The sequence below is a fragment of the Heterodontus francisci genome, chromosome 6 (genome assembly GCF_036365525.1).
Source record: "Heterodontus francisci isolate sHetFra1 chromosome 6, sHetFra1.hap1, whole genome shotgun sequence".
NCBI lineage: Eukaryota > Metazoa > Chordata > Chondrichthyes > Heterodontiformes > Heterodontidae > Heterodontus > Heterodontus francisci.
Genome location: NC_090376.1, coordinates 41,394,701 through 41,419,309, shown reverse-complemented (window position 1 = coordinate 41,419,309; position 24,609 = coordinate 41,394,701). Strand labels below are relative to the sequence as shown.

Genomic DNA, 24,609 nt, shown 5'->3' with positions numbered 1-24,609 from the left:
CCATCATTTCGTAGATGGAAGGATGCCAACTATACAATACAAATACAACTAGTCTCTGCTAGTGTTTATAGTCCCCACAGGTCTCCTCCTATTCCAGCTACCTTGTCTCAGCCTTTCAACATATTTCTCACAGAATCACAGAATTATTACAACACAGAAGGAGGCCATTCAGCCCATTGTGTCTTCACCGGCTCTCTGAAAGAGCAGTTCACCTAATGCCATCACCCTGCCTTCTCCCCATAACACTGCACATGCTTCCTTTTTGGATAACAGTCTAATTCCCTTTTGAATGCCTCGATTGAACCTGCCTGTACCACACTGTCAGACAGTGCATTACAGACCTTAACCACTCGCTGCGTGAAAATGTTTTTCTTCATGTCACTTTTGCTTCTCTTGCCAATTACTTTTAATCTGTGCCCCCTCGTTCTCGATCTTTTCACGAATGGGAACAGTTTCTCTCAATCTACTCTGTCCGGACCCCTCATGATTTTGAATACCTTTATCAAATCACCTCTCAGACTTCTCTTCTCCAAGGAAATAGTCCTAACTTCTCCAATCTATTTTCATAACTGAAATTCTTCATCCCTGGAACCATTCTTGTGAATCTATTCCCTTCTCTCTCATGTACTCATTTAGTTTTGCTTTGAAAGCATTTATTTGCCTCAACCAAGTCCTGTGGTAGCGAGTTCCTTTTGTGTCAGGGAACATAAGAAATAGGAGCAGGAGTAGGCCAAATGGCCCCTTGAGCTTGCTCCACCATTGAATAAGATCATGGCTAATCTGATCTTGGTCTGAACTTCATTTTCCTGCCTGTTTCCTATAACCCTTGACTCCCCTATAGTTCAAGAATCTGTCTAGCTCAGCCTTGAAAATATTCATGACTCACCTTCCACAGCTGTCTGGAGTAGAGAATTAGAAAGATTCACAACCCTCTGAGAGAAGAAATTCCTCCTCATCTCCTCCTTAAATTGGCGACCACTTATTGTGAAACTATGCCCCCAGTTCTAGATTCTGCCACCAGGGGAAACATCCTCCCAGCATCTACCCTGTCAAGCCCCCTCACTATCTTATATGTTTCAATCAGATCACCTCTCATTCTTCTGAACTCCAATGAGTATAGACCCTACCTGCTGAACCTTTCCTTATAAGCCAAACCTTTCATCCCAGGAATCAACGTAGTGAACCTTCTCTGAACTGCCTCCAGTGCAAGTATATTTCCTCCTTAAAGAAGGAGACCAAAACTCTACGCAGTACTCTCGGTGTGATCCCAACAAAGCTATATACAGTTGTAACAAGACTTCCCGACCTTTATGCTCAATCCCCCTTGCAATAAAGGCCAACATTCCATTTGCCTTCCTAATTACTCGCTGTACCTGCATGCTAACTTTTTGTGTTTCATATACGAGGAGACCCATATCCCTCTGTACCGCAGCATTTTGTAGTCTCTCTCCATTTAAATAGCAGTTTGCTTTTCCATTCTTCCTACCAAAGTGGATCTCCGCTCATTTTCCTACGTTGTACTCCATCTGCCAAACTTTTGCCCATTCACTTAACCTGGAACGCCCTGCCTGCAACAGTAGTAGACTCGCCAACTTTAAGGGCATTTAAGTGGTCATTGGATAGACATATGGATGAAAATGGAATAGTGTAGGTCAGATGGTTTCACAGGTCGGCGCAACATCGAGGGCCGAAGGGCCTGTACTGCGCTGTAATGTTCTAATTCTAATTCTATCTATGTGCCTTTACGGACATTCTGTGTCCTCCTCGAAAGTTGCTTTCCCATGTATCTCTGTATCATCAGCAAATTTAGCTACAATACACTTGGTCCCTTCATCCAAGTTGGTATTATAAATTGTAAATAGTTGAGGCCGCAGCACTGATCCCTGTGGCACCCCTCTAGTTACAGATTGCCAACCTGAAAATGACCCATTTCTCCCGACTCTCTGCTTTATGTTAGTTAACCAATCCTCTATCTATGCTAACATATCAACCCCAATGCCATGAGCTCTTACCTTGTGCAGCAATCTTTTATGTGACACCTCGTTGAATGCCTTTTGGAAGTCCAAATACACTACATCCACTGGTTCCCCTTTATCCGCTCTGCTCATTACATCCTCAAAGAATTCGAATAAATTTGTCAAACACAATTTCCCTTTCATAATACCATGTTGACTTTGCTTGATTGTATTATGACTTTTTAAATGTTCTGTTACTACTTCCTTTATGATGGATTCCAGCATTTTCGCAATGACAGATGTTAGGTTAACTGGCCTATAGTTTCTGGCTTTCTGGCTCCCTCTTTTCTTGAATAGAGGTGTTACATTTGTGGCTTTCCAATTCATTGGGACCTTTCCAGAATCTAGGCAATTTTGAAAAATTACAACCAATGCATCCACTATCACTGCAGCCACTTCTTTTAAGACTCTAGGATGTAGGTCATCAGGTCCAGGGGACTTGTCAGTCTTTAGTCTCATTAGTTTGCCTAGTTCTTTTTCTCTAGTGAAAATTTTTGCCCTTTTGCCCCTAGAGTTTCTACTATTCTTGGAATGCTTTTTGTGTCTTCTGCTGTGAAGACAGATATAAAATATTTGTTGAAAGTCTCTGCCATTTTCTTGTTTCCCATTATTAATTCCCCAGTCTCATCCTGTAAGGGACCAATCTGAACTTTATTTATTTAGAGATACAGCACTGAAACAGGCCCTTCAGCCCACCGAGTCTGTGCCGACCAACAACCACCCATTTATACTAACCCTACAGTAAGCCCATATTCCCTACCACCTACCTACACAAGGGGCAATTTACAATGGCCAATTTACCTATCACCTGCAAGTCTTTGGTGGTGGGAGGAAACCGGAGCACCCGGCGAAAACCCACGCGGTCACAGGGAGAACTTGCAAACTCCGCACAGACAGTACCCAGAATTGAACCCGGATCCCTGGAGCTGTGAGGCTGCGGTGCTAACCACTGGCACTATCTCTTCCTTTTTATATACTTGTAGAAGCGCTTACTGTCTGTTTTTATACTACTTGTTTGTTTATTCCCATAATCTGTTTTCTCCCTCTTTATTTCTTTAGTCATTCTTTGCTAGTTTCTAAAGTTTACCCAATCTTCTGGCCTACCACTAATCTTCACAACATTATATGCATTTTCTTTCAATTTGATACCATCTTTTACTTCCTTAGTTAGCCACAGATGATTCATCCTTCTAGTGGAGTCTCTCTTTCTCAATGGTATATATCTTTGTTGAAAATTTTGAAATATCTCCTTAAATATCTGCCACTGCTTATCTACCATCTTACTTTTAAACCTATTACTAGGCCCACTTTAGCCAAATCCTTCTTCATACCTTTGTAATTGACTTTATTTGAGTTAAAGACACAAGTTTCAGATTCAAGTTGTTCACCCTCAAACCGAATGTGAAATTATTTAATGTTATGATCACTCTTCCCTAAAAGATCCTTTACTATGAGTTCATTAATTAATCCTGTCTCAGCACACTATACCAGATCTAAAATAGGCTACTCCCTGGTTGGTTCCACAACATATTGTTCTGAGAAACAGTCCCGAATACATTCTATGAACTTGTCCTCAGGGCTACCTTTGTCAATTTGATTTGTCTAATTCTTATGAAGATTAAAGCTGTACCCAATTATTGCAATACTTTTCTTACAAGCTCCATTATTTTTTGATTTATACTGTCCGACAATGTAGCTACTGTTAGGAGATCTATAAACTACTCCCACCAGTGACTTCTTTCCCTTGCTATTGAAGTCGTCATTTGGAGCATAAACACCAACATAGACCTGATGAGTCAAATGGCCTATTTTTGTGCTATAGCTTCTATGTAATTCCGTTTAAATGATGACCCATTTTACCACATCCTGGAGTGGGCCATTTTGTGAAACTAATGAAGTGGAGGAGGGTTTGATGAACTGTTAGCACAAAGTTGGCTAAAGGGCATTAAGCTGACTGCCCACAGTCAGCATGGTCAGCATATTTCAATGAAGAAGACAAACAGTATAAAATAAAGGTTACAATTCTAAAGCAGGGTACAGGAACAGAGAGCCATGGGGGTATACATGCACAAATAATTGAAGGTCACAGGGCAGGTTGAGAAAGTGTCTAAAAAGGCATACGTGATCCTGGGCTTTATGAATAGAGGCATAGAGTACAAAAGCAAGAAAGTTATGATGAACCTTTATAAAACACTGGTTCACCTTCAACTGCAGTATTGTGTGCAATTCTGGACACCATACTTTAGGAAGGATATGAAGGCTTTAGAGAGGGTGGAGAAAAGATTTACGAGAATCGTTCCAGGAATGACAGACTTGGAGCAAAGCAGATTGAGGGGAGATTTGATCAAAGTGTACAAGATTATGACAGGCTTAGATAAGTTAGACAAGGAAACGCTGTTCCCATTAACTAATGATACAAGGACTAGGGGACACAGAATGAAGGTTTTGGGCAAGAGATACAGGGAGAATGTGAGAAAGAACTTTTTTGGTAATGACTAGGAACTCACTGCCCACAAGTATGGTGGAAGTCGAGACAGTCAATGATTTCAAAAGGAAATTGAATGGCCATTTGAAGGAAATAAACTTGCAGGGCTACGGGGCTCAAGCGGGGGAGTGGGACTGACTGGATTGCTCCGCGGAGAGCCGGCATGGATCTGATGTGCCAGATGGCCTCCTTCTGTGCCGTAAATGACTATAACAGTGACTATTTTTTATCTCCACTCAAACTGATTCTACATCTTAATCTTCTGAGCCAAGATCATTTCTCATTACTGTACTGGTCTTGTCCTTTATTAGCAGAGTTACCCCACCTCCTTTTCCTATCTGTCTATCGTTCTGAAATGTCAAGTACCCCAAATATTTAGTTCCCAACCTTGGCCTTGCAGCTACATCTCTAACAGAATCAGACATTGTGGGGAATTGAATGAAGAATTGCAAGGACAACATAGGGATGGGGGAGTGGTGTGTGCAAACAACAGATGGTGGAATCAGCCAATCACAGGGTGTTTAAAAAATAAGCTAGGTGAGTTGAGGGAAACACTCCCTCTCCTCTTGGCCCACAAGCAATGCAATAAAGGCTCTCACTTACCCCATGGATCTGGCCCATCTTATCTCTTTTCATCTGCCAGCATTTCTGAGGTCCAGGAATTCCGGCCTCTATGCGTGAAAAAAACTTGAATTAAAAAAGCAAGAAACCTCCTTAAAAGATTTTAGTGGCCAACCCATCTGCTGAAAACGGGCTGGACGTCCCTCTCCCAATTTGCCTCTGTTAAAATCGGAAGTTGTCAGTTGTGGTCAGGTTTCCCCTTTTTAATCCTTTTAACCTCCCACCCACACTGGGGTGTTAAAATAACCCCTCACACAGTCAGTATAGTGGCAGAGGAAGTTCGATGCAGAGAAATGTGAAGTGATTCATTTTGGTAGGAAGAACATGGAGAGACAATATAAAGCAAAGGGTACAATTCTAAAGTGGGTGCAGGAGTAGAGGGACCGAGGTGTATATGTGCAGAAGTCATTGAAGGTGGCAGGACAGGTTGAGAGAGCGTCTAATAAAACATACAGTATCCAGGGCTTTATTAATAGGGGCATAGGGTACAAGAGCAAGGAAGGTATGTTGAACTTGTATAAGACGCTAGTTTGGCCTCAGCTGAAGTACGTCACACTTCAGAAAAGATGTGAAGGCATTGGAGACAGTACCGAAAATATTCACGAGAATGGTTCCAGGGATGAGGAATTTCAGTTATGAAGATAGATTGCAGAAGTTAGGACTGTTTTCCTTTGAGAAGAGAAGGCTGAGAGGTGATTTGATAAAGGTATTCAAAATCATGAGGGGTCAGGACAGAGCAGATAGAGAGAAACTGTTCCCACTTGTGAAAGGATCAAAAACGAGAGGGCGTAGATTTAACATATTTGGTAAGAAAAGCAAAAGTGATATGAGGAAAATCTTTTTCACGCAGCGAGTGGTTAAAGTCTGGAATGTGCTGCCTGAGCACATGCTGGAGGCAGGTTCAATTGAAGCATTCAAAATGGAATTAGACAATTATATGAAAAAGAAGAATGTGCAGTGTTATGGGGAGAAGGCAGGAGAATGGAACTGAGAGAATTGCTCTATCAGCAAGCCAGTGTGGACACGATGGGCCGAATGGCCTCCTTCTGCACTGTAACAATTCTGTGATTCTGTGATCTTCGTGGTTTGTAATGACTTTACAATACATTGGTTCATGCTCTGTTCAATTCTGGGCACCATGCCACAAAAAAAGTCTTGCATTTATATAGCACTTTTCATGACAAACAAGGGAGTCAAAGGGTATCGGGGTGGCAGGAATGTGGAGTTGTGTCCATATACAGATCAGCCATGATTTTATAGAATGGCAGAGCAGGCTTGAGGGGCTGAATAGCCTACTTCTGCTCCTAGTTCGTATGTTTGTATGTATGAAGACCAGACGTCCTAGAGAGCTTTACAGACAATGAAGTGCTTTTGAAATGTTGTCACTGTTGTAATGTACGAAATGTGGCAGCCAGTTTGTGCAAAGCAAACCCCAACAAACAACAATGCAAAAATGACCAGATAATCTGCTTATGTGATGTTGATTGGGGCTGTGTTGCCTGCCCAGTGCCAGGGTTAAGAAAATCTCCTCAAGACTCGAGATGAACTTGGAGTGGGAGGGAAAGGATCTAGTTGCCATGGTGCATGTGGGTACCAGTGACATAGGCAGGACCAAGAAAGAGGTTCTGCTGAGGCAGTATGAGCAACTAGGGGCTAAATTAAAAAGCAGAACCACAAAGGTAATAATCTCTGGATTACTACCGGAGCCACAAGCAAATTGCCTTAGGGAAATAAGATCAGAGAGTTGAATGCGTGGCTCAATGATTGGTGTGGGAGAAGTGGGTTTCAATTCATGGGGCACCGACACCAATACTGGGGAAAGAGGGATCTGTACTATTGGGATGGTCTTCACCTGATCTGTGCTAGGACCCAGTGTCCTGGTGAGTCGTATAACTGGGGCTGTAGAGAGGGCTTTAAACTAAATAGTGGGGGGCAGTGTTCACGTGAGGAGAGATTTGGAAATTTAAAGAGAATGGATAAGGCAATAGTGCAGGGTAGCGATTTGGGTAATGGCAACCAGAGTGTGACAGGAAGGGACAGAGTGTACAAACATAAGAGTGCACCAGCAAATATGGTCAGAGTAGGGAAACATGGCTTTAAACTGACAGAGGGGAGGGAGGCTTTGGTTGAAGGGAGATTTAGAAATCCAAAAGTAAAAGTGGAGACAATGGAAAAGTATATTGATGTGGGTAATGACAAGCTGAGTAGGACAGGAAGGGCCAGAGAGTTCAACAGTAATGGTGCATTAGACAGAAAGGTCCATGCAGGGAATAGTATTTTTAAAAAAAGAAGTCACTTTATCTGAATGCATGGAGCATATGCAATAAAATAGATGAAATAGTGGCACAAATAGAGATTAATGCTTTAGATCTAATCGCCATTTCAGATACTTGGTTGTAAGGTGACCAAGGTTGGGAAATAATTATTCCAGGGTACGCAATATTTTGAAAAGACAGGCAGAGTGGAAAAGGTGTAGCCCTGGTGATAAAGGATGACATAAGGACATTAGTGAAAAAGGATCTTGGCTCAGAAAATCAGGAAGTAGGATCAATATGGGTGGAGATTAGCAATAACAAGGGTCAAAAACACTGGTGGGAGTGGTTTATAGGCCTCCGAACAGTAGTTATACTGTTGGACAGAGCATTAAACAAGAAATTATTGGAGTTTATAACAAAGGCAATGTAATAGTTGTGGGGGACTTCAATCTTCATATAGACTGGACCAATCAAATTGGCAAAGGTGGTCTGGAACATGAGTTTGTAGAATGCTTTCACAACAGTTTCCTGGAGCAATACATTGAGGAACAACTAGGGATAAAGCTATTTTAGATCTAGTATTGTACAATTAGGCAGAGTTAATTAGTAATGTCATAGCAAATTATCCACTGGAAAATAGTGATGATAATACAATTGATATCCACATTAAGTTTGAAACGATGTACTCCAATCACAAACCAGAGTCTTAAACTTAAACAAAGCCAATTACGTAGGTATGAGGGAAGAGTTGGCTAAGGTTGATTGGGTAAATAGACTAAAAGGTATGGTGGTAAATAAACAGGGGAAAACATTTAAAGAAACAATTCAAAATATTCAACAAAAATACATTCTATTGCAAAACAAAAACTCAGCAAGAAAGATCCATCTGTGGCTTCCTAAGAAGGTTAAAGATAGTGTTAGATTATGTTACTACCAGCTGAGAAAGAGGTCTAAGAGTTCCCTTTCAGCCTTCACCTGGTCTTACTGTAACAGGGCGGCACAGTGGCGCAGTGGTTAGCACCGCAGCCTCACAGCTCCAGCGACCCAGATTTGATTCTGGGTACTGCCTGTGCGGAGTTTGCAAGTTCTCCTTGTGTCTGCGTGGGTTTCCGCCGGGTGCTCTGGTTTCCTCCCACCGCCAAAAGACTTGCAGTTTGATAGGTAAATTGGCCATTGTAAATTGCCCCTAGTGTAGGTAGGAGAATGGTGGGGATGTGGTAGAGAATATGGGGTTAGTGTAGGGTTAGTATAAATGGGTGGTTGTTGGTCGGCACAGACTCGGTGGGCCGAAGGGCCTGTTTCAGTGCTGTATCTCTAAATAAGAAAATAAACGAAATAAATAAAGGATTTAATTTTAAGCCCACTGTGTTTTTAGCTCCCCCTTGGTGAAATCCTTGTTCACCACTTTCTAATTATAAGGCAAAGAAACCAGCACAAACACACAGGTTTTCTTACGATTAAAGAAGAAAGATTGAAATTTCTTAATCCGGTTAACGCCCATGGATGCACGACGTGCCCACGCTAGCATGCATATGCGATACACACATGCAGATAGGGACAGAAAGAGCAGAAGAAAAAATAAAGTGGAAAGGTTTGAGGAAATGTCTGAAGAGTTGTTGTTATGGTTCTTCAAGCTCACTGTACAGTCCTTGATTGTAGGTAGATCTTGCTTTTCATTGGGGCCCAGTATTCTTCTTAAACCATGTTCACTGTAGGAGACTTTTCTAATTTGGGGTTCATGTGTCTTTGGTGGGTTTTGGAATTCTGTGAAAAAGAGATGGGAGCTGTGGCAAGCCAGCCAGCAAAGGTCTTTTCAATCTAGGAGCAAAGGGCTTTCTGCCAGCTCTCAGTTCAAAACTCTACAACAGCCAGTTAGTCATGTGACTAACTGGTCTGACCATGTCTGTTAGTGGATTGAATTGGAGCAGGGAATAGCTCCTTTGTCTACAAGCACTGTCTGTTAATATGCAAAAATGTCTTTCCAGCCAGGGGCCTGGCAACCCCTTGTCACAGGCCTTTTCTTCCCAGCAACAATTTGAAATTTAATGTCCATGGGGCGAAATTAATGTGCCTCATTCTTGGCAGGTGGGGGGCCTACATGACAATTAAAAGAAGAAGCTTATAATGTAAGTAGTAAGTCTGAGGATTGGGAGTGTTTTAGAAACCAGCAAAGGGGCAGTACAAGGGAAAAAATAGAATATGAGAGTAAAGTAGCCAGGGATATTAAAACAGATTAAGACTATTTAAAAAGGGAGAGAGTAGCAAAAGTAAACATAAGTCCCTTTGAAGCAGAGACAGGAGAAATTATCATAAGGAATGAGGAAATGACAGAGACATTGAAACATAAAAAATAGGAGCACGAGTAGGCCATTTGGCCCTTCGGGCCTGCTCCACCATTCAAAAAAATCATGGCTGATCATTTAATTCAGTACCCTGTTCTCACTTTCTCCCCATATTCCTTGATTCCCTGGCACTAAGAAATATATCTATCTCCTTCTTGAATATATTTAATGACTTGGCCTCCACTGCCTTCAGCGGTAGAGAATTCCACAGGTTCTTCACCCTCTGAGCGAAGAAATTTCTCCTCATCTTGGTTCTAAATGGCATACCGCGTATCCTGAGACTGTGACCCCTAGTTCTGGACTCACCTGCCATCAGGAACATCCTTCCTGCATCTAGTCCTGTTAGAAATTTATAGATTTCTAAGAGATCCCCTCTCATTCTTCTAAACTCTAGTGAATAGAGGCCTAGTCGACCTAATCGCTCCTCATACGTCAATCCTGCCATCCCAGGAATCAGCCTAGTCAATCTTTTTTGCACTCCCTCCATGACAAGAACATCCTTCCTCAGATGAGGAGACCAAAACTGCACATAATACTCCAGATGTGGCTTCACCAAGGCCCTGTATAACTGCAGTAAGACATCCTTGCTCCTGTACTCAAATCCACTAGCAATGAAGGCCAACATACCATTCGTCTTCCGAACTGCTTGCTGCACCTGAATGCTTGCTTTCAGCGAATGGTGTACAAGGACACCCAGGTCTCATTGCATCTCCCCCTTTCCCAATCTATCACCATTCAGATCATCTGCCTTTCTGTCTTTACAACCAAAGTGGATAACCTCACATTTATCCACATTATACTGCATCTGCCATGCATTTGCCCACTCACCAACTTGTCCAAATCACATTGCACCCTCTTTGCATCCTCCTCACAGCTCACTTTCCCCCCCAGCTTTGTGTCGTCTGCAAACTTGGAAATGTTACATTTAGTTCCCTCAGCCAAGTCTTAATATATGTTGTGAGTAGCTGGGGCTCAAGCAATGACCCCTGCGGTACCCCACTAGTCACTGCCTGCCACCTGGAAAAAGGCCCATTTATTCCTACTCTCTGTTTCCTGGCTGTCAACCAATTCTCAATCCATGTCAGTATATTATCCCCAATGCCATGTGCTTTAATTTTGCTCACTAACTTCTTATGTGGGACCTTATCAAAAGCCTTCTGAAAATCCAAATACACCACATCCACTGGTTCTCCCTTATCTATTCTACTAGTTACATCCTCAAAAAACTCCAGTAGATTTGTTAAGCATGATTTCCCTTTCATAAACCCATGCTGACTTTATCCAATCCTGTTTATGCTTTCCAAGTGTTCTGCTATCACATCCTTTATAATAGACTCTAGCATTTTCCCCACTACTGATGTAAAGCTAACTGGTCTATAATTCCCTGTTTTTTCTCTCCCTCCTTTTCTAAATAGTGGGCTTTGATTTGTCGCCCTCCAACCTGTAGGAACTGCTCCAGAGTCTGTAGAATTTTGGAAGATGACCACCAATGCATCCACTATTTCCAGGGCCTCTTCCTTTAGTACTCTGGGATGTAGATTATCAGGCCCTGGGATTTGTCAGCCTTTAACCCCATTAATTTCCCTAGCACTGTTTTTTTCACTAATACTGAATTCCTTCAGTTCCTCCCTCTCATTAGACCCTTGGTTCCCTAACATTTCTGGGAGGTTATTTGTGTTCTCCTTTGTGAAGACAGAACCAAAGTATGTGTTTAATTGTTCCGCCACTTCCTTGTTCCCCATTATAATTTCCCCCATTTCTGACTGTAAGGGACCTACATTTGTCTTCACTAATCTTTTTCTCTTCACATATTTAGAGAAGCTTTTACAGTCAGTTTTTATGTTCCCTGCAAGTTTACACATACTCTGTTTCCCCCGCTTAATCAACTTCTTTGTCCTTCTTTGCTGAATTCTAAACTGCTCCCAATCCTCAGACTTGCTGCTTATTCTGGCAATTTTATATGCTTCCTCTTTGGATCTAATACTATCCCTAATTTCTTTTGTAAGCCACGGTTGAGCCACCTTTCCAGTTTTATTTTTGTGCCAGTCAGGAATGAATAATTGTTGTAATTCATGCACACGTTCTTTAAATATTATCCATTGCCTATCCACCATCAACCCTTTCAGTAAAGTTCCCCAATCTACCATAGCCAACTCTCACCTCATTCCTTCGTAGTTTCCTTTATTTAGGTTCAGGACCCTAGTTTCAGATTCAACTACTTCACTCTCCATCTTAATGAATAAATCTATCATGTAATGGTTGCTCCTTCCCAAGGGAACCTGCATATCAAGATTGTTAATTAATCCTTTCTCATTCCACAATACCCAGTCTAGGATAACCTGTTTTCTAGTTGGTTCCTCAACGTATTGGTCAAAAAAACTGTCACGTACACACACCAGGAAATCCTCCTCCACAGTATTATTGCTAATTTGGTTTGACCAATCTATATGTAGTTTAAATTCATCCATGATTACAGTTATACCCTTATTGCATGCATCTCTAATTTCCTGTTTATTGCCATCCCTTGCATCTCACTACTGTTTGGGGCCTATAGACAACCCCCACCAATGTTTTCTGCCCCTTGATGTTTCTTATCTCCACCCATACAGATTCCACATCATGATTTTCTGAGCCAATATTCTTCCTCATTATTGCATTGATTTCCTCCTTTACTAACAATGCTACCCCACCTCCTTTCCCTTTTTTCCTGTCTTTCCTAAATATTGAATACCCCTGGATGTTCAGTTCCCATCCTTGGTCATCCTATAGCCATGTCTCTGTAATCACAAATATATCATAATCGTTTGTATCTATTTGCGCTGTTAATTCATCTCCCTTATTGCGAATGCTCCGTGCATTAAGACACAATGCCTTTAGACTTGTCTTTTTAACATTGTTAGTCATCTTAGCTTTAATTTTGCACTATGGCCCCATTTGTTTTTCGCCCTTGTTTTCTCTGCCTTCTACTTCTTACCTTTCTGTCTTTCATTTCTATCTTTGTTCCCCCTCCTCTCTCTCCCTGGTCAGATTCCCATCCCCCTACCAATCTAGTTTAAACCCTCCCCGACAGCACTAGTAAACACCCCCCTGAGGAAATTGGTCCCAGTCCTGCCCAGATGCAATCCGCCCAGCTTGGGTGTACTCATATAAGAAACACAACAAATTAACATGCAGGTACAGCAAGCAATTAGGAAGGCTAATGGCATGTTTGCCTTTATTTCAAGAGGATTGGAGTATAAGAATAAAGAAGTCTTGCTACAATTGTTTGGGGCTTTGGTGAGACCACACCTGGAATATTGTATTCAATTTTAGTCTCCATATTTAAGGAAGGATATACTTGCATTGGAGGCAGCACAGCAAAGGTTCACTAGATTGGTCCCTGGGATGAGAGGGTTGTCCTATGATGAGGGGCTAAGTAAATTGCGTTTATATTCTCTGGAGTTTAGAAGAATGAGAGGTGATCTCATTGAAACATTCAAGATTATGAAGGAGTTTGTTAGGGTAGATACTGAGATGTTGTTTCCATTGACTAGGGAATCTAGAACAAGGGGGCACAGTTTCAGGATAAAGGGCGGATCATTTAGGACAGAGATGAGGAAAAGTTTCTTTACTCAAAGGGTTGTGTATATTTGGAATTCTGTACCCCAGAGGATTGTGGATGTTTCATCATTGATTATATTTAAGGCTGAGCTAGACAGATTTTTGGTCTCTCAGGGAATCAAGGGATATGGGGAGCAGGCGGGAAAGTGGAGTTGAGGCCCAAGATCAGCCATATTGAATGATGGAGCAGGCCCTACAGGCTGTATGGTCTATTCCTGCTCCTATTTCTTATGTTATGTTCTTATAAATATTGACCAGGACACTGGGGATAACTCCCTGCTCATCTTCGAAATAGTGCCATGGGACCTTTTACTTCCAGCTGAGAGGACAGACGGGGCCTCGGTTTAACATCTCATTGGAAAGACGGCACCTCTGACAGGGCAGTACTCCCTCAGTACTGCATTTGAGTGTCAGGCTAGATTGTTGTGCTCAGGTCCTGGAGTGGCACTTGAACCCACAACCTTCTAACTCAGGTAAGAGTGCAACCAACTGAGCCACAGGTAACACAAAAACGTATGCTAATATTGGAGAGGATACAAAGAACAGCAGCAAGTGTGATCCAAATATAAAGGGAATGACATTCGATAAAGTCAGAGGAGCTTCAGCTCCACAGTCTGGAAAGAAGACAGTTCAGAAAGGAGCTCATCACAACGTAAATTTAAACCAGACATTTCTTTACTCAGAATGATAGATATTTGGCATAACCTACTAGGGAGGGTAGTAGAGATAAAAATGTTAGCAATGTTCAGAATGTAGCTGTATGGTATAATAAGGTGGAAGGGGGGGGGGGTGATACTTAGAGCTGACCTTCAGTTAAAGAAAAAAGCCTTTTTTATTCTTGTTGTTTCTTATGAGCTTATAACTTTATTTTTGACCGAGGTTGAAGATAAAGTTTGTACTGTTTAGTTTCTAGTTTAACTCATTTCACTGTTCTTTTCTTCATTCTAGCATGATGACCAAATAGGAGAACTCTTCAGAAAGATTGACTATTCTGCAAGTGGTCAGATTGATTGGGTATGTTCAGTGTTGTAACTGGTTACTTGTTCACATACTGCTGTTTTGAAATGCTGAAACTGATCTTGCACACTGGGAATTTCTGGACTTTGGTCCCTCACAGGAATGAAAGGCTTTGCCAAATCAAGCCATCTTATACCTTGAAGGTATACCTGAGTAACCATTTTAAAAATCAAAGTTAAAAAGAATAATGGTTAACTTTAATAAACTATTGCTCATTTGTGATGTCGACTGAGGGATAAAGATTGACCAGGACCCCAGGGATTACTCCTCTGTTCTTCTACAAAATAATCCCATGGGATCTTTTACATCCACCTGAGATGGCAGATGGGGCCTCAGATTAACATTTCATCTGAAAGATAGCACCTCTGACAGTTCAGTACTGCACTGGAGTGTCAGGCTAGATTGTTCTGCTGAAGTCCTGAAGTGGGACTCGAACCCACAACCTCTGACTCAGAGGTGAGAGTGCGACCAACTGAACCACAATTAATGCAAAAGCATATACTAACATTGGAGAGGGTACAAAGAAGAGCAGTGTGATCCAAAAGTATTTTTGATGCCCTCATCATTGAAGCAACTGTCTGTGAGAAGTATCACTGAAGCCATCTGCAAATGAGCTAAATAAGCATGCACTGTTAAAATTGCATGAACTGTGCAGGTTAATGACTGTATTTCGGAGCTTTTCTGAGTCAGTTCACCCAGTTATGTCATCAGTATTTGTTGTTTAACCCCATCAAATCTGCAACTCTTCCCCTTTCCCCACCCTCGTGTTCAGAACTTGGTTGAATTCACATCAGGGAAAACATCATTATGTTGCTTGAAGCTGTAAATTAGATGGACATTCAGGAAAAGGGCAGGTACACGAGACAAATTAAGAGAAAATGTTGGGCTGAATTTTATATGTCTGCTGCCAAGAGCGTTGGCGGACGTAAACTATGATGATGGGCCCACGCGGACCGCTCGTCGTGGAGCCACCACGATATTAAACATGGCTGATCATTTAAATGGCCGGGGCGCACCACACCCCCCTCTCCCCCCCTGCCGGATGACATGGAGGGGTGAGTGGTGCATCCCCAGCAACGGTTTAAGGCACCATTGTGCAGGCGCTGACGCCATTTTTAAAGGGTTTTGAGCCCTTTCATTTAATTTGAATTTTTAAAGAAATAGTGAGTTAGAATTTATTCAGAAAAGTTAAATAAATGTTTCTAGCCCCTCTCCCACCCCACAATAACCAAACAATTCTTTCCTTACCCTCTCCTCCCAAAAATACTTACCTTGTGCACTTGACCTTCCCCTCCCCAACAAAAGTTTGCAAACTTTAATCTTTACCCCTTCCCACCATCCCCTACACCAATCAAAGCACTCTGATGCCGCTCTCCCCGCCACCCCCCCACCCCCCATCATCCCCCGCACTGAAAAACTTACCGGCTCCCCCATCCCCACCAGTTTCCCACATTGGATCCCCGGACAGGTATCCGAAGGCAAGGGCGTGCCGGCCACCGGCAGCAATATCGCTGCAGAACGGACGGCGGAAGCGAGTAAGTGATTAATTCTTCCATTAACATTTTTTTTAATATTTAAATTTGTCTTCTGTCGCCAAGCAGTGGGAAGACCACCGTGAGGCCTCACCACCACCGGAAATATCGGGTCGAGCCTTCCAGATGTCGAGGCCCATGGTGGGCCTCTGCTGGAGGCCTTTTCCCCTTTTCTGGCCCTTCTGCCACAACCCCTAACATCGAGGGGGCTGTATAATCCAGCCCGTTGATTTTTTTTTAAGAAAAAAAGACTCGTAGCAACTAACGCAAAGCAAAAGTTTATAATTCTTTGCAATTTTTAAAAATAATACCCTCATGGTATGGTTCCCACTTTGTGTATTTTGTAAATACTTTAATCAGCACAGGCCACAATATCTTATGTCCTCATCCCTCAGGTCCAATCAGCATAATGAGGCTGCTTCTTTCATCTGTGCTTGCATTGTTGCATGCTGTTTCCCTTCGGTAAAGGAGCTGTATAATAATAGCAAGTCTTGCAGAAGTACACATGTTCAACATGTGCTGTGCAATATCAGTAACCATTTTTAAATTTAGAAGTGGGCTGAAATAGGGGACAGAAGAATTTCTTACATACATATTAATATGTGTTACTAATATTGCACAGCGTGATTTTGACCCAAAAAACTCCCTTTGTAAAGGCTTTTAATCTGGAAATTGTTCAGAGATAATTTATTGCATCGTCCAACTCTAGTGCATATGCAAGTGACAAAAACTGAAGGCTGCAGCACAAGAGCTAATAAGTCATCACGACTTATCATAGCAACAAATTGATTTGGTGCCCATATTTCCACTGCTGTTCTTTGTTCTCTAGTGAGTTGTAATTTAAAATATTGAAACCTTAAGGCCAAAAATCCAACCTTTCCAACACACTCCCAGACATAAATCTAGTAGGAGTGCAATGGAAGATGAAAATTTGGCTGGGCCCAGGTGTTCCAAGTCCTCACTTCCCGTTATCTGCTCACTCCAAACAAGTTTGCCTGCATCAGAAAGGGCATGTTTGGTGGTCCCCTAAGGTGCACTCCTAGTGGCATGGATACATACTTTGATTATTCCAGTTAGGGAACTTCCCCCACCTTCACAAAGTCTTGTGGGGTACATGCTGGCATTTGCACTGGGATTTCAGGGGAACTTGTGTCTAGTATGCAGCAAGCACAGTCCTGTTCTTACACTCCAGATATCACACTGTGCAGAGTACCAAATCCTAATTGAACGATCTTAAAAAAAAACACACAGAGGAAAATACATTCATGGCTTGCAATTTTTTCTGACTTTGAGATAACCTGGAGAGTTACTCTAAATAGAAGAGCCAAGCAGCTACCAATTTAGAGACACAGGTATGATAGTTCTTGTTTGTATTTCAGATTTCCAGCGTCTGCAGTATTTTGCTTTTATTATTAAGATAGTTGGGATGTTTGGTATCGAAATCTGACTTTTCAACAATGTAATATGTAAGGAGCTTTCTCATTTTCTTTTCCTTGACCCCTTCTTTGTGACCTTTGGTGTTTAATCCAGGCAACCATTATTTACCTCTGAATCTAAACAACCAATGTCAACAGTCTATTCAATCATCAGCAACACACCCAAGCTTGGTTCTGATCTCACTTTGTGTCTCATGTCTCACTGGCAGGGTGACAGGATAGTGATCAGAGCAGAACATAATGGGCTGGATTTTACGGCCACTGCAACGTCAGGGGTCGTGGTGGGGGGGCAGCCAGAAAATGCTTCTGGCAGAGGCCTGCCACGGGCCTCGACGCCGGGAAGGCCCAGCCTGATATTGCCAGCAGCAGCGAGGCCTCATGGCGGTCCCTCCCCTGTCACTCGTTGGCGGGAGTCAAATCTGCATATTTAAAAAATGCAAATAAATGAATGAATTACCCACTCCCGCCGTCTGTCCCGCTCCGATATTGGTGCTGGTGGCCAGCACTCTCATGCCGTCGGATCTCCGTCTGGAGATCTGAGACAGAACACTGGTGGGGAGGGGGGAGCAGGTAAGTTTTTGTGAGTGGGTGGCAGGGGTAGTGGAATCAGAGAAATTTCATTGATCTAAGGGATGGTGGGAAGGGGTGTAGTTTAGAGTTTATGAACTTGGGGGGAGGGGCAAGGTCAGGTGCACCAGATAAGTGTTATGGGGTGGGAGAGGGCAGGTACTTAATTGTATGGTTCTTGGCAGGGCCGGGAAAGGGTCAGGATCAAGTTATTTAATTTTTTTATAACAAGTGTCCCTTTTAAATTTTAAATGGCAATGTAGGTCTCGAAGCTCTTTAAAAATGGCATCGGCGCCTGCGCAGTGAGGCCTGATGCTATTGCCAGGAACAGACCGCCCGCACCCTCCATGTCATCGGGGTGGGGGAATCGGCGCCCTGACCATTTAAATAAGTGTGGCGTGGACTGCCAGTTTTGAAGCTTGCCACCGAGATCGCCTAGGGATTATTTGCACCTTCACCACCAGGGTGGTGAACTGGGGGAACAGATCATCTGCCCATTATAGAACCAGACCGATTCATTAATCTCAGTGGAATGAGCCTTTGACAGGTTCTGCACCGGAGGCCAATCTATTTTGCTAATCTATCACCCAGGTGATAAAGACAAAGGTTTACCTCACTATGTGTGATTGTAGAGCCCTTCTTCTGTCTTGGGTGAGGTTGTTGAATTTAGCACAGTTCTGGGAAAAACCTCGAGGATTTTCTTGGTTTTATATTCATTGTGCCGTGGGATGCATTTGCCTACACAACCAACTTAGTTGTTGCCTTTTCATTTTAGTCATTTTGACTGACTCACCTGGTGCCAGTGATGGTGTTCCAATGAGGCAAGACTTCCTCCAACCTCTTTGACACCACTGCAATCCTGTTTGGGGATCATCGAGTATTCTCAGCAACGTCTATGCTGCCAAGAGGGAGCTTGCCATTGGCCAGCTGCAAAACCCAGTGGTGCTGCAATGGGACTACTGCCACAGTGCCAGAAGAGGCCTGTGAAGCAATATCGTATTTTCTTTTTCATCATCTTACTGTCTCTCATCTGTTTCTCCCTTTCTGTGATCTTCAATAATTTCTTTATCCTGTTAAAAATGATTATTTCTTTGACAGGATGAATTCTGTACATACATGCAACTGAAGTACAAGGAGATTGAAGAGTCCTACGCACGATCAAAACATATCTCATTCTCCCTTCCTGCAATGATCAGGGAACTTTCTCACGCAGAGCAAATCCTGCGCATTTACTTTACACCTGATGATACTTTCATCATGATGCGAGAGGACGGGACCATTTCCTTCTGGTCAGCCGAGCTAAAGCTGAAACGAAGCAGGAGACTCTTTGTATGTATGTTTGTAATAATGACCAAGAACAAATAACTTTTCACCACCATTAAACTCATGCAAGGAGATTTCAAATAGAACCATTTGACCTGTGTGTCATTAGTAGAATTTTTTTTAAAAATGCATGCAATTGCTAACACATACAACATTTGGGTCTGATTTTGGTTCAGTTATATTCTTTGGGTGCTTATCCATGTTCATAGGTGTAATGCACAGAGACACATCTAACCAGCAACTTATAGCTGCAATTTACATTGAGGACTTTTTTCAAGTATAGTTGAGTGTTTCTCAGCACATTTTTGGACATCTGCTCAACTGTGTGGGCCAAAAAACAGTGATCGAGTTGTTTTACTGCACAGAATGGGTGTCCCAGTGTGAATCCCATTCCTCTGGGACCCTCAAAAATAATCTGGGCCACCGCTGCCCCAGACTTCCACACTCCAGGATCACAAGGCACCTCCCACCAACAATTTACCTTACTGGCAGCTGTCTCCCATGTGATCTTGAGATTGGGGTCTCATAATTGCGGGGAACTCTTCATCACTGGGACTGATAGTCAGCAGGCTCTGCCTTTAGGTCATGCAAAAGTCAAAATCATGAGGAAGCAGGACATCCTTACTGTGCTGCACATGCTGCACTCAGTTTTCCATGACCTCCCCAAACTGTGCTGCCCTACTGTGGCTGAAATAGCTCAGACAGTTCCTAAGACTGTTCCAAGAATATTGGCATCCAAATTTCAAACCCACAATTGCTGCTTTAAGATGTTGCAGACTTGTAAAAAGTGGCACGCTCCCAGAGATCACCTGCCAACATTAGATAGGTTGTAAGATTGGCTGCCGGGTCTCGGGGTCAGGAAGGGAGGGGCAAGTCCAGGACAGGAACCACCAAATTCTGGGCTGTTTCAGGAAGGTCTTGTGATCAGGAAGTTGGGGAGCCTGAGGCAGAAAAGGCCTAAACTTCCCTTGGGGGCTGGAGAAATGGTTGTTACCCAGGGCTCTAGGGTGGGTAAGTAACCTGGGCGATTTTAACTGTGCACATTCCGTCACTATTAGCGGTCAGGAAATTAAGTAGCCAGTGCAGTCTCCCAGTAATAGTTAAAATCTAGGCTCTAGACGTTCAGGGTATTTGACTGCTGGAAGCATCACTACTGAACTCAGTCCTACTCAACATTCATACACATTCACACAGGATAGTGAGCAGGACAAATAAGCTTAACTTATCTTCCCTTCCTATTGTAGATCAAACCTGGGACCCTCAGGATATTGTGGTATTGCTGTTCACTGAATAAACTCACTGGTCCATTGATAGAGCCAGTCAAGTTAAATTTTCAGGGAAACTGCTAAGCATTAGGCAGCTGTGATGGCTCATAGGATAAATACACTGTGTGATGTGGCACTAAGCCACACATGAAGAAATTTGGCCATTTAGGTGAGATACGCAAGGATCTGTTGTGCCAATATAACTATATCACATCATAAATCTCCACTTTGACAAGAGGATGAGAAAATATTAGAAAATTGGGAATGCATTCTAGTTTCTGTATATTGGACCTGGTTTGAGGTGACAGCCAATCACAAAGGATTGGCACAGAGAGAGACAAAATGTCATTGCGTTATCCATATGTGTTGTTTTTTGTTGTGTTTATTAAAGTAAAAGACACCCAATACAAGCTGGCAAGAATGATGGTAACTCCACTAGTTTTACGTTTTAGGAGAGGCCTGCTAACCGAAAGTCAAAATGGATTACTGACTTCACCATCATGTCTCAATATAACAAGTTCATCCTTAGTACTGGGTATGGGCTGTTTCATTTTTAATGTCATATATTGTGAATTACATGAACAGACTTGAGGGCTTTCAAGATTCTATTTTGTATTTCTTTCACTTTTTAAATTCAGAGATCGGGAAATTCAGATTTATGAGCTGTCTACCTTTCAGCCATATTGTCAGATCACTGGTTTGGAAACCGAACCACTGCAGCTCGACTACTGGTAAGAAATGAACCCGGTGAGGTGCTACTTAGTGAATGATCCATTTGAATCTTTTTTACAATATATCAAAATCATATACTGGTTGTACATTTTCCACATTTTACAAGGTTACAACATTAATATGAGTGAGAAAGGCCAGTAGATGATCCATACTGAACCATCTTCCTCTCCAGTAAATTATAGCATTCAGCTGTTTCTTATATTATTCCAGCTACTGCCTTCAATACTATATTAGAGCTTGTAAAGTTAAACAGTCAGTGCTGGCACTGTTATTGAACTGGAATAGCATTCAAAGATCTCTTTTGTTGCAAATTGGTCCAAATATTGCGGCACAGTGGCGCAGTGGTTAGCACCGCAGCCTCGGGTTCGATTCCGGGTACTGCCTGTGTGGAGTTTGCAAGTTCTCCCTGTGTCTGCGTGGGTTTTCTCCGGGTGCTCCGGTTTCCTCCCACAAGCCAAAAGACTTGCAGGTTGATAGGTAAATTGGCCATTATAAATTGTCACTAGTGTAGGTAGGTGGTAGGGAAATATAGGGACAGGTGGGGATGTTTGGTAGGAATATGGGATTAGTGTAGGATTAGTATAAACGGGTGGTTGATGTTCGGCACAGTCTCGGTGGGCCGAAGGGCCTGTTTCAGTGCTGTATCTCTAATCTAATCTAAAATCTTTGAAGGGCGATGAGAGGTTATTATGTTATGGCTTGAATTTAATTTCTTTTATTCTCCAGTTCCACAGGTGAAGATGACTGCATGATTCTGTATGGAGATGACCAGGTGAGGTCATTACATGAAAGAGTGATGGTTTATCGTGTAGTTCTGCATTGCAGGCAGGCCCAAATGCACCAGCAGCCTTTCAGTAAAAGCAAAGCAGTGCAAGTGCCTCTGGTGCTAAGTCTCGCAGCCGACCACCTTTTCTCTCTGTTGGCTTATTTAACTGACAAAACTCCAAATATACTTGATATTCTGTCAAGTGAACAGCACACACAATGGATGGAGATCAATAGATGTCATCACACCATTAAAATGTAATTCTTGCAAATTTAAAGAAAAGTTTAATGACTCATGCTTTAATAATATTATGGGTGTCGGCATGAGTAAGGTGATTAAACAACAGGTTCTCACTTGTACTGGCAGCACTGTGCTAGCCTGTAGTGGTAGTGATGCCTCGCTGGCTTCCAAAACTCAAAGCACCCTTGCGTGTAGGGGTCATTAGCAGAACTTGGAACACGCTTGTCCATTCACACTTAAATCTATGCACTACAGTACCATCCTGAGACAGGAAGATGTTGAACAGGTGAAATTGGTTTCACTGTGCATGTTCTGACATGATAAAGTCAAACTTTATTGTTTGTATGTGACATTGTTGTGAACCCCATTCATCTTAGACACAGGAGTGAAATGGATTGAGTCTTAGCAATTTGTGCCAGTCAGAGCTACCCATTCTGTTACTGGTTTTGCTTTTGTAGAGAGTGTTAATTGCAGCACCAACCTGTTAAACTGGAGCTGACTAACACATTCTGGCATCAGATTGGATTTTGCTGGATGAGTCAGTGCAGTCCTATTGCATTTGTTATCGTATTTGCATTGGATTCATCAGGAGCGACAGCAGTAGAAAGCTAAAGAAGCACAGGTTGGTACTGTCATGAGCACGGTCTACAAAAGCAGGAGAGTCAGAGGCACAAATGGCTGAAACTCTAGCTCATGCCTCCAAAATTAATGTAATTCCTATGAGACTTGTATGTAAGCATCGTCTACATTCACAAGCTTCGGAAAGGGACTGATTTCTAGAAAAAAAATGCACCCGATTTGTAAATTCGTCCTCATCATCTCTGTGAAATCGTGAAATTGGTACAATTGTATCAAACATTTGGAGCCAGTCTTACACTGAGACCAGCAGAATTTGGTTCAAAAGGCACAGTATAACAGCAGTGTGCTGTAAATACTTTTGCCTTCGTATTGTACTTTTTTTGTTTAATTTGTCGCAACATTGCATTAGGGTTAAAACCTATCTGTATTGGGGCACAGCCAGTCCAGTAGTTTAAGCTGTCATTGCCCTTGAATCCATGCCCTTGTATGGGTCAGCATCCTCTGAAGAGAAGGGCAGAACATTGTGTGGCAGTAAAAAGATCCTGTTGGGCAATTGCTATAACTGCAGTAGCTGTAAGAACAAATTACCTTTTCTGCACTCTTCCTCCTCACACCCACTGATTAATGATAAAATCACTTTTGGCCCTGAAGCTGCAATTGTAGCACAACTGCAAGAGCTCATTAGGTAGCTCTGTAAAAATCACACACCTTCGAAAAATTGCACATTCCTGGCTTCTATACCACAGCGATTATTGTGTTGACTGTAGATACAATTGCCTCAAATTTCCTCAGGGGTTCTCCTGATTAGCTACCTTAATTTTCGTGTAGGATTGACAGAAACCCCGATAAACGCACGAATGAGGATATTACCGATCTTCCATTAAAGTTACGGTGGCTGATTGACCGAACAAGTGAGGAAATTCCTGGTAGATAAGGGGAAGAATTGCTTTGGTCACCATGTGTAGCACAGTTGTTAACATTTTTAAACTCACTCACATTGCTGCACATGGCAAACAGAACAATTCTTCCCCATTGTTAGATATTTTAATCTTGAAGTTTCTGTTGTTGTAAATATAAAAACTCTTCTCATTACAGGGCTGTGTAAATATTTTACTTGTGTCATCTGTAGGGGAGACTTTGAGGTTTGTATAATGTGCTAAAAAATCTATTCAAGTCCCAAAAGTTTCTGAATGTTACTGTTCTCTCAGTGGTATTGATGTGATATTAAAATGCTTTATGTTTAGTGCAAATTGCTTGATTTGTAATGCATGTAAACAGTTTTTCCAAATCTCCCAACTCAAAAAGCATGAAAAAGTTGTGACAAAATGAGATTGTTGTAACAAATCCTGATGATTGATCACAGATGCATGACCCACTATATTACTGTCACATGGCCAGGAAGACCCAGTTTCAAAACTTGTTTGGTGCTGAGTTAACAAGGAATGTGAGTGTGGAATCATACTTTGACGTGCTATGCCACCAAGTGCAAGGGCATTGCATCACGTCTGTGACTCTTATGCTGATATCCCGTTATTGGCTGAGCAGAGATCTAGTAGTTTTACAGTACGAAAGAGGGGGATGCAGTCAATCAGTTGTTAGTTCTGATTATACAACAAATTATCTGTCAACCTGCTCAGTAATAGAACATTGTATGAAAAGCTGAAAAATGAAGAAACAAAAAATTGAAAGTTCCAATTTCTGTTTTTTTTTACATTTCCAATCATTGAGATTATAAAAGTTAGATGTGCCCTCCTCAATAATTTAAAATGGCTGGATCTTGTAGCAAAACACAATAGCTGACAGCAAGTTATTACATTGCCTATCTGTTGGTGAT

General features: G+C 42.2%; 1 protein-coding gene across 5 annotated transcripts in view; it reads left to right on the top strand.

Moving 5' to 3' along the window:
- Positions 1–24,609, top strand: part of wdr95 (WD40 repeat domain 95) — a 226,868-nt gene that overhangs the window by 91,434 nt on the left and 110,825 nt on the right. For all 5 annotated transcript variants that reach the window (XM_068033522.1, XM_068033521.1, XM_068033525.1 and 2 more), the window contains 6 exons: positions 14,267–14,332; positions 18,969–19,199; positions 20,911–20,993; positions 21,097–21,189; positions 21,917–21,962; positions 23,871–23,917. In XM_068033522.1, the coding sequence (XP_067889623.1) occupies positions 14,267–14,332; positions 18,969–19,199; positions 20,911–20,993; positions 21,097–21,189; positions 21,917–21,962; positions 23,871–23,917 (566 nt within the window). The remainder of the gene's footprint in view (positions 1–14,266; positions 14,333–18,968; positions 19,200–20,910; positions 20,994–21,096; positions 21,190–21,916; positions 21,963–23,870; positions 23,918–24,609) is intronic.